Below are 14212 nucleotides of genomic sequence, written 5' to 3'. Positions count from 1 at the left end.
TCCTAATATTCTTTGTATCAACGTTTTCAGGATCCGTTAGCTGTAATATATTATTCTTTACGTTCGGAGGCTGAAAACCCGTCCTGCTCTGTTCCTTCTCACGATGATGCACCTGAGTAAGCAGGACATTGGCACAGCCTCCTTCATTTAATGACAGCAAGCAAAGATCTTGAAAACATTGAAGATTACTTTTTCCTATACAATAAATATACATTACTTACATAAGACTGCATCACTTCTAGGACTTTGAGTATTTTTTTATTCCTCCGATACATATAAAATAAATGAAGCAATCCTATGATGCCGTGGTCCCTGTGATTACACTCTGTCTGATCCTGCTTGTAGTCTGTAGTCATGTTACTCCACTCCCTTTACCTGCTCGCCCAGAGATTGTAGAAGAGGCAACAGATGGAGGGGAGGAAGGTTTGTAGTCTGTAACCATGGAGACACAGATCTGCATCTGGCTTACAAATGCAAAATACAAATCTGCGATGTCTGAATGAGGCCTAAATATAGTGTTCAGCATGAATGATATTTTCAGTGTAATTACTTTAAAACCCACATAATTGCATTGATAAATGTGCCCAATTGTCGTTCCTTCTCTATGATGAGGGTTTTTGTTCCATCATTCAGAATGAATAACCTTGTCTGTACACGGAGCTTTCATACCTGGCTGCAGCTGTTTCACAGGATTTGCCTCTGGTCCATTGGGGGCTCGTATGTACTTTGGAAACAAGTGCGGGACACATCTGTGGAGGGGGGGGGGTGTACACGATAAATCAATGTAATTTAACCATTTGAATGCCCTTTAATACAGTGCTAGAGCGTGATATTCTGCACTTACACTGGGGTAACGCGCGTGCCTTCTAGGAGGTCCGCCAGCTGCAGCCGCACCTCACTTCCTGGCTCCAGGTCCTTAGTGTGTTTTTCTGATGTGTGCTCAACAGTGCCCCCTTTTGCCAAGTCCCTGAAACAGAATTGATTCAATGGATTCACTATGTGATGCTTGGAAAGGGTTGTTTTTTTCTGCCAATGGACAGCGATTATTATTTATCCCACAAATTCTTCTATTCCAGTGATTTGCATTCAGGAGATAGGGAGATAAAAAATGGAATATCCGAGGGCGCAGCTGTACTGGAAATGGCTTTTATTTGTACAACAACAACAACGTGTTTCAAGGCCGTACCAGCCTCTTCGTCAGGTTAGGTACCTAACCTGACGAAGAGGCTGGTACGGCCTTGAAACACATCATTGTTGTTGTACAAATAAAAGCCATTTCCAGTACAGCTGCGCCCTCGGATATTCCATTTTTTATCTCCCTATCTCCTGGATCTACATAGTGGATTTTTACCAATCTTCAAACCGGAATTTGGGCTGCAACTGTCTCTACCTAAGTCTAACTTGGACACGCACCTTGGGATGTTATGCTCCGAGCATAACAACATCAGGTCAGCACAATTGACCACTTTTTTCCTTTTGTTCTCACCTAAATACAGGCTCATGCACTATGTGCGCTTTGTTTCCTTTTTCCCTATAGAGTGATTTGCATTCGGCCTCCTGCACACACTGCAGATTTTGTTGCAGAAATTTCTGCAACATAAATTCAGTTTCATTCATCTGCATGGGGTTGTATCTGCAGCAAGAACAAAATCTGCAGCGTGTGCATGGGGCCTTAGGTTCTGTGCGGGAAGTTAGAGCAGCAGCCAAAGTTTGGTTTCCTTCCAGAGATATTGGCTTGTCATTCCTTTCTTGACGCAGTTACATTGCTGGTTACCTTTGCTAAGTTTTTGTCATTTTGTCAGCAAGTTTACTCAACCATAAAGTGACACTTTTACCATCAGTTTCTGAGAAAATAATTCTAGCGTGTCATTCAATATGGCTGCACTTCCGGTTGTCATTTTTGGGAAAATCGGCAATATCTCAGCTGATGGTTGCTGCCATAACTTCTCAATTACATTTCAGGTAAAAATCCTCTTTATAAGGGGTTTCCAGGGACTATAATATTAAGGATCTATTCTTAGGAAAGGCCATGAATATCAGATCAATAGGGGTCAGACTGAAATGCCACAGCGTGCTATTTAAGTGAATGGGACGGAGCTGCAATACCAGTCATAGCCCCGACCAAATGGATGTCAGGGGTGCTGGGAGTCCGACCTCACGGATCTGATAAACTGCTTTTCCAGGACAATAGTACAGACCGTTTATAAGGCCGATTTCACACTAGCAGAATACACGTGCTCTTTTTTTTTTCGGAATCTATTGTGGACTCAAATGTTGGCCGCAGGTCTAATAGATTCCTATGATCCGGTTCGTCCAGGTCGTTGGATCTGCGCCCATATTACGCTCGTGTAAAAATGACCTAATTGTGACACCATCTCAATTACTATAAAAAAAAACACTTGTGTTCACCATCTGTACAGAGGAGACCAGATCCGATTTATTTATATACACAACTAAAAAAAACTTTTTGGGTTTCATTACTGTACAATGTCTCACCTCTGGAAGTCCCAGGTAAATCTAAGTGTAATAGCGGATGATCCATTCTTGAGTTCCTTCCTCATCTGCTCTCTACTCGGAGGACTGATCCCCCATACAGAGCCAGAGTTCCCCTCGATTTGGGCGGTTACTATGTCCTCATAACTGTACAGAGTAATGAACTGCATGGCCGTCTGAAACAAGACAGGAGAATGTCCCTGGTCACAGGTAAATTGGTCCACATAAAAAAAGACCTTAAAAATAGTACAGGCACAATGTGGTGAGAGCGGCTTACCGGCTGCCTATCAAATTCACTGGTGAGTTTCTCATATTCCTGTGCCGTGAAGGGTTGGATGGATTGCTGCTGAGCACTCATGGTGAAAAGGGGCTGGAGTGAGAGAAGAAAATACAGTGTAAGGGGGGATTCACACGAGCGTGTATTCGGTCCGTGCGGGCCGCGTGGTTTTCACGCGGCACGCATGGACCAATACAAGTCTATGGGGCAGTACAGACAGTCCGTGGTTTTTGCGCAGCGTTTGTCTGCTGCGCAAAATGCGCGACAGGTTCAATAACTCTGCGTATTTCGCGCATCACGCACCCATTGAAGTCAATGGGTGCGTGAAAATCACGCACACCACACGGAAGCACTTCCGTGGGACGAGCGTGATTCGCGCAACAGCAGTGAAAAGGATGAATGAAAACCGAAAAGCACCACGTGCTTTTCTGTTTCCGAACATCCAAACGGAGTGTCTTTGCGATGAGCGAAGCCGGACAAGCGTACCGAACTTCACCGGGTTCGGCCAAACTCGTTTTGGCCGATCCCGGCAAAAAAATTATCGGTACGCGACGTCAGGAGATAGTCACTGTCCATGGTGCTGAAAGAGTTAAACTGTTTCAGCACCATGGACAGTGACTTGCGATCCCAAAATACATTAACCTGTAAAAAAAACCGAAGTTCTAACTTACCGATTACTCCTGTCTCCTTCCTGCAGTCCGACCTCCCGGGATGACACTTCAGTTCAAGTGACAGCTCCAGCCAATCACAGGCCACGCACAGGCTGCAGCCAATCACAGGCTGCAGCGGTCACTTGGACTGCTGCGTCATCCAGGGAGGTGGGGCCCGATGTCAAGAGAGGCGCGTCACCAAGGACGCGTCACCAAGGACGCGTCACCAAGGACGCGTCACCAAGGCAACGGCCGGGAAGTTCTCGGTAAGTAGGAACTTTATCTTTTTTTTTTACAGGTTTTTCGCTGTTGTGTTCGGCATTCACTGTCGAGGGTGCTGAAAGATTTAGCTCTTTCAGCACCTTGGACAGTGACGGGCGTTGACAAGCCTCATCTCTATGATGCCGGCTGCGCGAAAATCACGCAGCCGCGCATCAGACACGCATGACACACGCAGCTGTCAAATGGTTTTTGCGCTCGCAAAACGCTGCGTTGTTTGCGCGCGCAAAAACGCAACGTTCGTGTGAATCTCCCCTAAGGGGGGGATTTACACGAGCGTGTGCGTTTTTGCGCACGCAAAAAACGCTGCGTTTTGTGTGCGCAAAAGGCACTTACTAGCTCCGTGTGTCATCACCATATGATGCACGGCTGCGTGATTTTCGCGCAGCCGCCATCATTATGACACTCCGTTTGGATGTTTGTAAACAGAAAAGCACGTGGTGCTTTTCTGTTTGCAAACATACTTTTGACTGCTGTTGCGCGATAAACGCGCATCCCACGGAAGTGCTTCCGTGTGGTGCGCGTGATTTTCACGCACCCATTGACTTCAATGGGTGCGTGATGCGCGAAAAACGCCGAAATATAGGACCTGTCGTGAGTTTTACGCAGCGGACACACGCTGCGCAAAACCCACGGACTGTCTGCACGGCCCCATAGACTAATATAGGTCCGTGCGACGCGCGTGAAAAACACACGGGTGGCACGGATGTATATCACGTTCGTGTAAATCCGCCCTAATTCATACATCCACACATTTACTAAGCAAAAAAAATAAAAAATTGATGCATTCTACGACAGTATTGATAAATATCCTCCACTGATTATAATTCTTTACCAGTCCTTTAACCTCTTCCTACCCTGCATCGTACCATTACATTGCCTCGTTCCCAGTCGCAGTTAAACAGCTTCTCACAAAGGCCATGTAATACCCATCTATGGGATAGGTGATAAATATCTAAATTTCTGGGACCCTCACTGATCACTAGAACGGGGGTTCCGAAGCCCCCATTCCTCCTCCGTGCAGGGGGGAGAAACACTGTTTGGGACCCCCTTTCTAGTGATCAGTGAGGGGGTCTCAGTGATCAGACATTTATGACCTATCCGGTGATAAAAGTCCATTGTGGCACAACCCTGTTAAGGGTCCTTAAGGGTTTAATGTCCAACCCTGGCCGCATCACCTAAACCCCCCTGACCTCTAGTACTACATATACGTGCTTGTCCAGCATACCTCATATCCTCCCAGCTTAAAGGTTACAGTCACGTCAATGGGATGGTTGACGACTCCCACAACAGAGCGCACCAATGACATGAAGAGCAAGGGAAACCAGATAATGCAGATCAGGAAAACAATGATGAGACCACCCATGCCGTACTTCACCATCTTCTTTTTCTTCTGCCCTTTAGGCTGTGGGTATTTCTGAAGAGAAGACAAATTGACAATTACTCCAAGAGATCCCAAATTAGGCACTAGAACTCCTATAGTGGTATTCCCAAAACAGACTTTCATGACCTATCTAGGATATCATATACATAAATGTCTGCTAGATACAGGTCCTTCCACCTCTCCATAGCACGATGGCCCCCTGGCTGCCGCATCCAGGCGGGGAATCTGTGCAGGGGTGGATGGGGTTCTCAGAACAGCTACGTTACTTCCGGAACAGCGTAGATCGCTGTGCTATGCGGTTTTCGTAACTCCTGTTCACGTATATGGGATTTACAGAAACACCAGCTCTGCAAGCTGGGCTGCATCCGTGATCCCGGCCGCCTCTCCACTGAGTATGGGGTGGCCATCCTACCAGGTGGGGGTCAATGGACCCGCAATATCAAGATAAATGCGGGTCCCAGAGCTGGGACCCGCATCCAAACATTTATGGCATATCCTATGGATAGACCATAAAACGTTTGAGATGAGAATACTCCTCAGAAACCAAGCTCTGTATTACAGTATTTCGATTTGGTTGTGCACATTTACAATCAATTGTTTATATTGTTCCAATGCATCTAGAAAAAAAAAAAAAAAATCAACCAACTTTGCAAATAGCCTTGATTATAAATCTACTGATTTGGGTCTACAGTTCCTATATGTCAATCTATGGTTACGAACTACAAAACAATTATGTATTAATCTAATTCTGCATTCAGACAACATCTGTCCCCAACCTCCTGCTGGATGTGTATGAGTCTTCTTAAAAAAAAAAAAAATCAGTTGCAAAAGTGTGCATACCCCTTAATTCATGACTCTAGATACTTTAAAGGTTATGTGCACCCTTGAAAACTTTAAAAAAATAAATAAAAAGAACATTGTGTGTCAGTGTGATTGGTGCAACTTTGTAATTACATTTTATTAAAACTTATTTTTACTTGTTGAGATACAGCTGCTTTGTATCCTGTATATAGAGCAGCTGTATCTAGCGCGGAGACCTGACGTCAGGTCAACGGGTCCTGCGTGCGATATAGCCGTTACCGATCACATCTAAGTTCAGAACTTAGATGTGATCGATAACAGTTCGATCCTGTGTGTCAGTCCCACTGACCTGACAGATTCAGGTCCCAGCGCACGATACAGCTGCTCTATACACAGGATACAAAGCAGCTGTATCTCAAGTAAAAATCATTTTCAATAAAATGTCATTACAAAGTCGCACCAATGACACGGATACACATTTTTATTTTAAAAAAAAAAGGTTTTCAAAAGGGCTACATCGCCTTAAAGAGACTCTGTCACCACATTATAAGTGCCCTATCTCCTACATAAGGAGACGGGCGCTGTAATGTAGGTGACAGCAGTGCTTTTTATTTAGGAGACAGGGCACTTAGAATGTGGTGACAGAGTCTCTTTAAATAAAAAGTTTTGTATAACCTTTGGTTTTAATGTCAGTAAAAGCTCAATACTACAGAATAAAAAGCAGAAGCAGCATTAATATGAGTGCGCGCTTATTAGAAGTGAGAAATAGGACTCATTCACCCCAAGCATGGACCTGCTCAGTATATTCCTGTACTGTCAAGAAGTAAAGGTCGGTTACCAATTGGCGCATGTTGTTCGAGCTCTACACTTAAAAACAAAAAAAAAAATGAATGACTCAGCCGACACCATTTTTTTTTCTGCTATAAATAAGGGTGTGTCTGTAAGAAGCTAATGTCCGGTCTGAAAAACACAAGTCACATTGTATATACACAGCGTCTCATGTGGCTTTATCCACTAGTCATGTCTTAGCGATCAGCACGGCCTGACAAGTATAAAAGAAAAAATTAATAAAAATAAATCACCCTTGATAGGATGTAAGTCAGATGACCCCAGAGATCGGTCCTGTAGAAAGTGACAATAAGCCGTGAGCCAATGTAAAGTCATAAAAACGCAGCAACCTGTAAATATTCTGAGTAACGGCAGCAGTCAGGGTCACGCCTCAGTCCGCACTCTGGAGCCGTATTACAGGAATTTAGAAAATAATTACACATTCATCCCATCTGAGTAATGGATTGGAATGTTTCCAGAATATTTTTTTTTCTTTTGTGCAGCTAAACTAGGAAAAAAAAAATTATGATCAGTCCATAGTGTAACCCGCAGAGACCGGTTGAGAGGAGCTTGTGTCTCAGTTATATCACTGCTTAGCATATAACCAAGGCTGGATTATAAAAGGGAACCCAAAAGGAATAAAAAAAAAACGCTCCGTCGGAACAGAATGCAGTTTTCCCATTGAAATCAATGGGCAGATGTTTGGAGGCGTTCTGCTTCCGATTTTTCAGCCGTTTTTCGGGCGTTTACAGCCCGATAAACGGCCAAAAATAGGTCATGTGAACATACCCTTACAATGCCAACCATGTAATACATGCACAATCCGGGTCTGTCACAGTGACCGATGCGCTTTGTTAGCGGCGCTCTACTCTGGCTCATAGGTGTTAATAGCGCATATGAAAAAGGGAGAGTCTTGTTGAGATAATCCCTTTAAATCAGGACTAGTTCTCATGGATCAATGTGTCGTGAAGTTTCATTCCTACCTTTTCAGTTTCACGGCTGCATTTTATAATAAAGATATTGGCATAAATGTCCTCCACACACATCCAGTTGGACAAGGAGAGGGTGGTGTCCGTCCACACCCAGTCCATGACCGCGCGCAGCTCCACTAAGAAGGGGACTAGACGGAAGCTGCAATAGAAAGCAGATTGTTAAAAGTACAGTCCGCAACGTTTCAGTAGTTAAATTTAGATCTTACACCTAAAAGAAGTCTCACCCCTGAAAGAGGAAGAGGTTAACATGGTTGTACTGCTTGGTCAGGAAATTGCCTAGAATGCGGGTTGGGTATCCACAGCGGATCTGATAAGCAGACAGGGCAAAGTAGATGCATTTTACAAAATACCACAACTGCGCCACAGTGTTCTGACTGAACATCCTGGAGATTAGGAAAAATAAAATGTCAACATGTTGAAAGAGCTCGCTCCAGTACAAGGTGTAGGGACAAGTCATGCCTTATACCCCTATATTGGGATTCCTCACCTTTCAGTCACTGCTGGTAAGATGAAGAACATCCAGACATGAATACCAATGACCAGTATCACCTGGAAGATCAGCTTCCCAAGGACGGTTTTCCGGAGGTACAGAGCTCGATCAATCACCATAGTGGAGAACTGGATAAGGAGCATAACAAGGAAGGCCTCAGGAACCTGATCATCCGAGAGGGATGACGTTATGTCTGCAGCTGCCGAATGTTTCTAGAGGGAAGAAGAGATTCTAGTTACCCAATCACCATCCACAACAACATCTTTAAAGGGGTTGTCCAACACTTAAAGGGGTTGTGTAGTCAGCGATCACCCCTTTCAGAATGCGGCCTCCGAGGCGATCAGCTTTTCACCCAGCACTTCCACCAAACAGCTGAATTTGCCGGACAAGCCATGGAAAGCCATACATTTGGCAGCCACCCTGGTCATTCTTGTAATACAAGTAGGGCTCAAGTCCGCCAGAATGGGAGCGGCTTGTTTAGAGCAGCTCGCCGTTCTGGCTCAAAGCGTGGTCTGGAGCAGGGGACCCCCTCTATGATGTTCGTATGCCCTAATGGTGTATATGGACAGGGGTTGTCTTCACCAGTCAACCTCTTTAATACAATAAACTACTGATTTGCAGACAAAGGAAACAGAGACTTGTCACTTACTCCAAATGCCCAGAACCCAAAGACTATGATGACAAAGTCTACCACGTCCGCGAGGAATATGAGCGCATAGACATCAGTGGCCGCTCGGTACTGTGTATGAAGGATGTCGTGGAAGAAAGCTTTCACAGGCTGGTAGACTCCCTGCACCCTACAACAAGAACACGGTTACAGCTAAAATAATAGTATTGTAATGACATTTTAAGCATAAACGATTTTCCTTAACATCTCAAGCACAGTATGGACATGACATCTTTACATTCCAGTAGCTACAACGTTCACCTGTTGTCCTATAGTGGCATAATAGTACTGCACTTCCCGCTGATGTAGTTTGGCCACAGAAGCTGCACCCGCGCATTCAGGAGCAGGAGTGTGGCGATCAATCATAGCCGAGCTCCTGCTCTAAAGGCAGAATTCAGAGAAACCAATGATCGCCACTGTTTAACCCCTAATGTTGATTGCGGTATAGGGGAGCGTGTTCAGTCCGGGAAATACTGCCGACATACAGTCTGTCATATGTCACGGAACGAACCCGCTCGTGTGAATCAGGCCTAACATGATAGAAATATCAATGGTTTCATATAATGCAGCCATGTTTTCCAAATACTAACCTAGATTTTGTTCTGATCAATGTTTGACCTACATTGCAGCAAGTTGAATTATATAAACAGGATCTTTACATTTCATAAATAGATCCATACTGTACCCGAACATGCATGTGTAAATGAAACGAATCAAGTCTCACAAACCAGCAAATAAGGCAAAATACAAACAATCCACTTACATACGGATGAAGAAATTCTCAACCTTTACCCCGACCATCTTCATTCTCACTGCCGCCGGCTTCTTTTTTTTCTTTTCTGAATCTCGCGGCTTCTCCTTTACTGCATCTAGGACAAAATTAAGAATTAGGTCAATGTCAAACCCCAGCATCATTATAACCAAAAGTGGCGATACATTACATCAAGAACTCCAAATAGATTTAAACCAACAAATGCAATACTTTTTACTGTAAGGACAGAACAAAAAGCAGAGTACAAGGAGCCAGAAACCAAGGCTGGTTACTGGTGTCTGATCTCCCAAATATCCTGGGCTGATTACCCCTCTAACCCCTCTTTGCTTGTGCTCCCTCCCTGTGGTGCCCGTCATCGGCTTTCACTTTTTGCTGCACTTTGGATGTTCCCATCACTCATGGGCTCTGACGTGGCCCCCTTGATGCCCGCCATAGTCTTCTCTCTCTAGATCCCCATGTATTTATTTCTTCACCCGCAGGTAATATTTATTTTTATCTCACACTCTAGCTATATTATTATGCACACATCCAGACTAGTAGATTCCACATGGAACCCATCGATATGCATCCACCTCCATTTGCATGGTTTGTAAACTTTTTTTTTTATTAATTTGAAAATAAATAAAACTTGAATTAGAAAAATATATCGCATTGAAGCATTAACACCTATATAAAGCCTCGTGGTACGCATGTTGTCAGTATCAGGACAATGCAACACATACAGTTTGGTCAATCACAAAGTGTTCATGATCTACAAACCACAAACTTCAAAATAAAAATAAAAAGGACAAAACCCATTAAACTAAATAAAATATCATCTTATAGATATGAGGAACTACCCATGGAGATGCGCACCTTTGTCGGCCTCGCTGGTCTGCGACTCTCCTCTCTTACGTCGGCGTAATAATGAGCTGCTGCTTCCCTTGGGATCTGGATCGTCCGTTAGCAGGATTTCACTTTCACTCGGCTTCTTTTCCTTCTGAGGTTTCTCTTCAGGTTCCAAATCCTTCCGATCCCATAATCCATAGCTCTGAAAATGAGAATACGGTGAAAGTCAGCTTTTCTGGTGTTTCGCAGACAGGCAAATTTCCCACGAATAAGACATTTAGGGCCAGTTCACACGTTGCGGATTTGCTTTGCGGAATACGCATCATTTTACTGTACAATGCAAGTACATAGGTTTTTAAATCCCAAACCACATGCAGCGTATATTTACATTGCGGATTTATAGATACGGATAGAAATTTTCAATCCGTAGCATGTCCATTCACCTCCGGATTCAATACGTATTAATTATGGATTTTTATCATAGAAATCAATTAGATGTTAAAATCTGCACCATAAGAAATACGCACTTGCGGTTTTCGAAATGCGGATTTCATCTGCATCATATCCTGAAGGTGTGAACTGTGAGATAACGGATGTCAAACCGGGCAAAATTATTTGATGACTGGTTAGAGAATTTGGATACATGTATGTATGTATGTATGTATGTATGTATGTATGTATGTATGTATAGAGGAGTAGGCATAATGGAACCCAAACATGTTCATGACAACCTCCTTACCATGAGCAGAGATCGATGAAAGAAAAGAGTCAGCAGTTGGATCAGGTCGTATTTAATATAGGAATCGCTCTTCTCCAGCCCAAGGATGCGAGGAGGGAAAAATGGCTTCCCCTCATAGCGAAGAAGTACTGTATCACTATTCCACGGGAAGAAACCGAACTGACCGAGGTATTTAATCACCACCATTATCTGTAGAATGAAGAGCACAACAAGTTACCATGCGCTGAACCGAACAAATATGAACAATTTTACTGCAGACTTGTAAATCTGGCCAGAAGCGTGAGATAACGGATGTCAAACCGGGTAAAATTATTTGATGACTGGTTAGAGAATTTGCCTATTATGCCTAAATCAAAGTGAATCAGTAATAAAGCCAGAAATTTGCAGACAGGAATTCATTAATACTAAAACTAGTAGCCAACATACCTCTGTGAAAATAATTGCCGTCATCCAAAATCGTTTGCTAGGCCGGTGTATGGACAGCATGGCCCACAAGAAGACCAGGATGGGAAGGAAGAGCGAGATGAGCGATGCGCTGACCATGTTGTTGAGGACGATGATGAAGTAGCAGAGTAATTCAGAGTGCGCGGCCACCAATTGGTAGAGGGCAAACAAAAACCTTAACGGCCGGCTCTGCGACCTGAAGAAGCGCTGCGAGTCCGAGAGTTCAGGGAATGTGAGCGGCCTGTTATATAGAGAATGCAATATTGAGAACACAAGGCACTTAATAATAAAATAAAAATAGAAAACCAGATGAGATAATGCTACAGAACAGTAACAGGAATGACTGCGCTATTTATCAGTATTTACCTGCAGAGCAGGAGTTCACTGGCAGTACGAGAGCGTTTTGTTGGCTGGATTTCTTGGGAGCCTTTATCGGACGGCGAGTCCTCCCAGCCGACAGTGGCAGAAACTTGCTCCATACTGTTAGTGCGCGTGTTGTAGCCGGTACTGAGGGGTGTGATGATGTCTGTACAGTCTGCCATGCTGCTGAGACCCTCCTCTTCCTCACAGCCACTAAGGACAGCAATCGGTTATGAGCACCGGACCAACTTACGCCATTTATACCCAATGTTTATATTGATATATTTACCTTGAACCCATGCTAGTTTGCGAATCAACTCCCTTATCAAAGGTAGTTCCAGCAGGCAGAGAGGATGTGCCCGGTCCTTTCTTGTCCTGCCCAGTCTCATGGAGGGAGGAGAGATCCTTTCGAGTCACATCATCACCCTGCAAAGTATTGGACGATGTGAAGTATACACACACACTTATATAATAGAGCACATAATATATATCATTGGTAAGGGGGGGAGGGATAACATGAAGAAATCTTCCTGTATCATCCCCTCGGGTCACTGGAGGCTGTACAGAGGGAGAGATGACAGTGACAGGCTATGATCTTTCTTCCTAATGTCACTTGCAGCTTTCCTCTTCCCCAGACGCTAAACAGGAAGTACAACTGGTCATCCTGCCCCGCGAATATTGCACCCAGAGCTTTGGTATATTCTAAACGGTAATTTTCTGGTCTTTAATAAGATACCAAGATCTAAGCACTAGTTCTAGCCGCTACAAGCGTTTAAAGTCGTGATGTATTCCATAAGTCCTTGGCAGTAAAAGGGTTAAAAGCTTCCTTCATAACTTTTGTTTTGTGTTCCAATGCATTTCAAATTAAAGCCGCTTTTGCAAATTCATTAAAAAATGTCCTATCTTTATGTGTTTACGGCCCTTCTGCTGATCTATGCGTCTCCATGGTAACAGACTACATATAAACCCTGTGCAGTCTGTTTCTGTAGTCACTCTCTCTTGCATCTGTATCTACTTTTTGCGAACGTACAAGGTTAAAGGAGTATGGGATCAGACAACACAGGGTTTGTTTGTAGTAAGTCACCATGGAGACACATAGGTCTGCATAGGAGCTGTAGACACAAAGCCATAGTAAACGTATAAATCAAGACCAAAAGTTGACTTTGTTATTATGGGACAAACATTACCTTTGACAACTTTTGGGTTAAAATGTATCTCTCAACCCACAACACAGTGGACATGTCCACATACTGCTTGGTAAGAGTGCCCAGCCAATCTATGAGACCATCCGACATGGCAAGAAAGAGGACCCAGAGGAACTTCAATATATTGAGTATACGTTGTACCACATTACTTCCACCTGGAGGAGACAGAACAAATCAAAAGGAGAACGCAAACGTAGCGCAAAACCCAGCAAAACCCAATAAACCAACACAAAGATCCATCATTTAAGCTCCAAACTTTCATAAAAACGACGCGTCAGGCACAAAAGCCGTCATTTCCTGTAATAATCTGCAATAAGAATTTGTGGAGAAGTAATCCACCAAATCTAACCCTCCTGCGTGGGATTCTATGGAGTCTCATAATCCGCCTTGAATTAGGTTTAAGCTCGGTAATATTTCAATAAAACCACTTTAATTTAAGCTTCTCACTCAGTAATAATTTCTGCATCTGATCGCTTTAAACTATGAAGTAACTTTCTTCTCTCCCCCTCCAAAGACGCAGTAGTAGAACGGGTCTTAACATTAAGAATTTGGTGCGGAGACAAAAAAAACAGTAACTGGCTCGAGATTGTATTAAGCAGATATCGTCACATGTTATTAGTGGCTTCTGATCATTCAATCTGGAGCATGTGCTGACATAATGGCGGGTTACTTATTTATTACAGAATGAGACGTGCGAAACTCCCTCAGAATACGGCTTTGTGTAAGAATTGTTATGTTTGGCAAAGGCCAAGTAGTATCTTTTGTTTTGTGTCACATATGAAACCGTGTGTTATAGAAGGAACGTGTGGAGGACATGTATGACGTGATCTTTACAGCCATATGTATTTTAACTCAAAGGGTTTGCCCTGAATTAAAAAAAATAAAAAAGTTTTATTTTTTTTTAATTTTTTTTTTAGAAACCGTGCCACCCTTGCCCATGGGCTGTCTGGTATAGCAGCTCTGTTGAACTCACAGGAATATGGTTTAGTTGTGATTCCAAGAC

General features: G+C 43.5%; 1 protein-coding gene across 1 annotated transcript in view; it reads right to left on the bottom strand.

Moving 5' to 3' along the window:
• PIEZO1 (piezo type mechanosensitive ion channel component 1 (Er blood group)) overlaps window positions 1-14212 on the bottom strand; it is a 160124-nt gene that overhangs the window by 11706 nt on the left and 134206 nt on the right. The window contains exons 34-49 of the mRNA XM_075838615.1: window positions 13192-13364; window positions 12294-12430; window positions 12011-12217; window positions 11627-11885; window positions 11201-11389; window positions 10489-10663; window positions 9625-9730; window positions 8844-8991; window positions 8192-8406; window positions 7929-8087; window positions 7696-7843; window positions 4928-5116; window positions 2771-2863; window positions 2497-2669; window positions 845-967; window positions 670-749 (exon numbers count right to left, since the gene is read on the bottom strand). Of these exons, the coding sequence (XP_075694730.1) occupies window positions 670-749; window positions 845-967; window positions 2497-2669; window positions 2771-2863; window positions 4928-5116; window positions 7696-7843; window positions 7929-8087; window positions 8192-8406; window positions 8844-8991; window positions 9625-9730; window positions 10489-10663; window positions 11201-11389; window positions 11627-11885; window positions 12011-12217; window positions 12294-12430; window positions 13192-13364 (2574 nt within the window). The remainder of the gene's footprint in view (window positions 1-669; window positions 750-844; window positions 968-2496; window positions 2670-2770; window positions 2864-4927; window positions 5117-7695; window positions 7844-7928; window positions 8088-8191; window positions 8407-8843; window positions 8992-9624; window positions 9731-10488; window positions 10664-11200; window positions 11390-11626; window positions 11886-12010; window positions 12218-12293; window positions 12431-13191; window positions 13365-14212) is intronic.

The sequence above is a fragment of the Rhinoderma darwinii genome, chromosome 9 (assembly GCF_050947455.1).
Source record: "Rhinoderma darwinii isolate aRhiDar2 chromosome 9, aRhiDar2.hap1, whole genome shotgun sequence".
Lineage (NCBI taxonomy): Eukaryota > Metazoa > Chordata > Amphibia > Anura > Rhinodermatidae > Rhinoderma > Rhinoderma darwinii.
The sequence above is the reverse complement of the archived record's forward strand: the minus strand, read 5'-3'. Positions and strand labels throughout refer to the sequence as shown.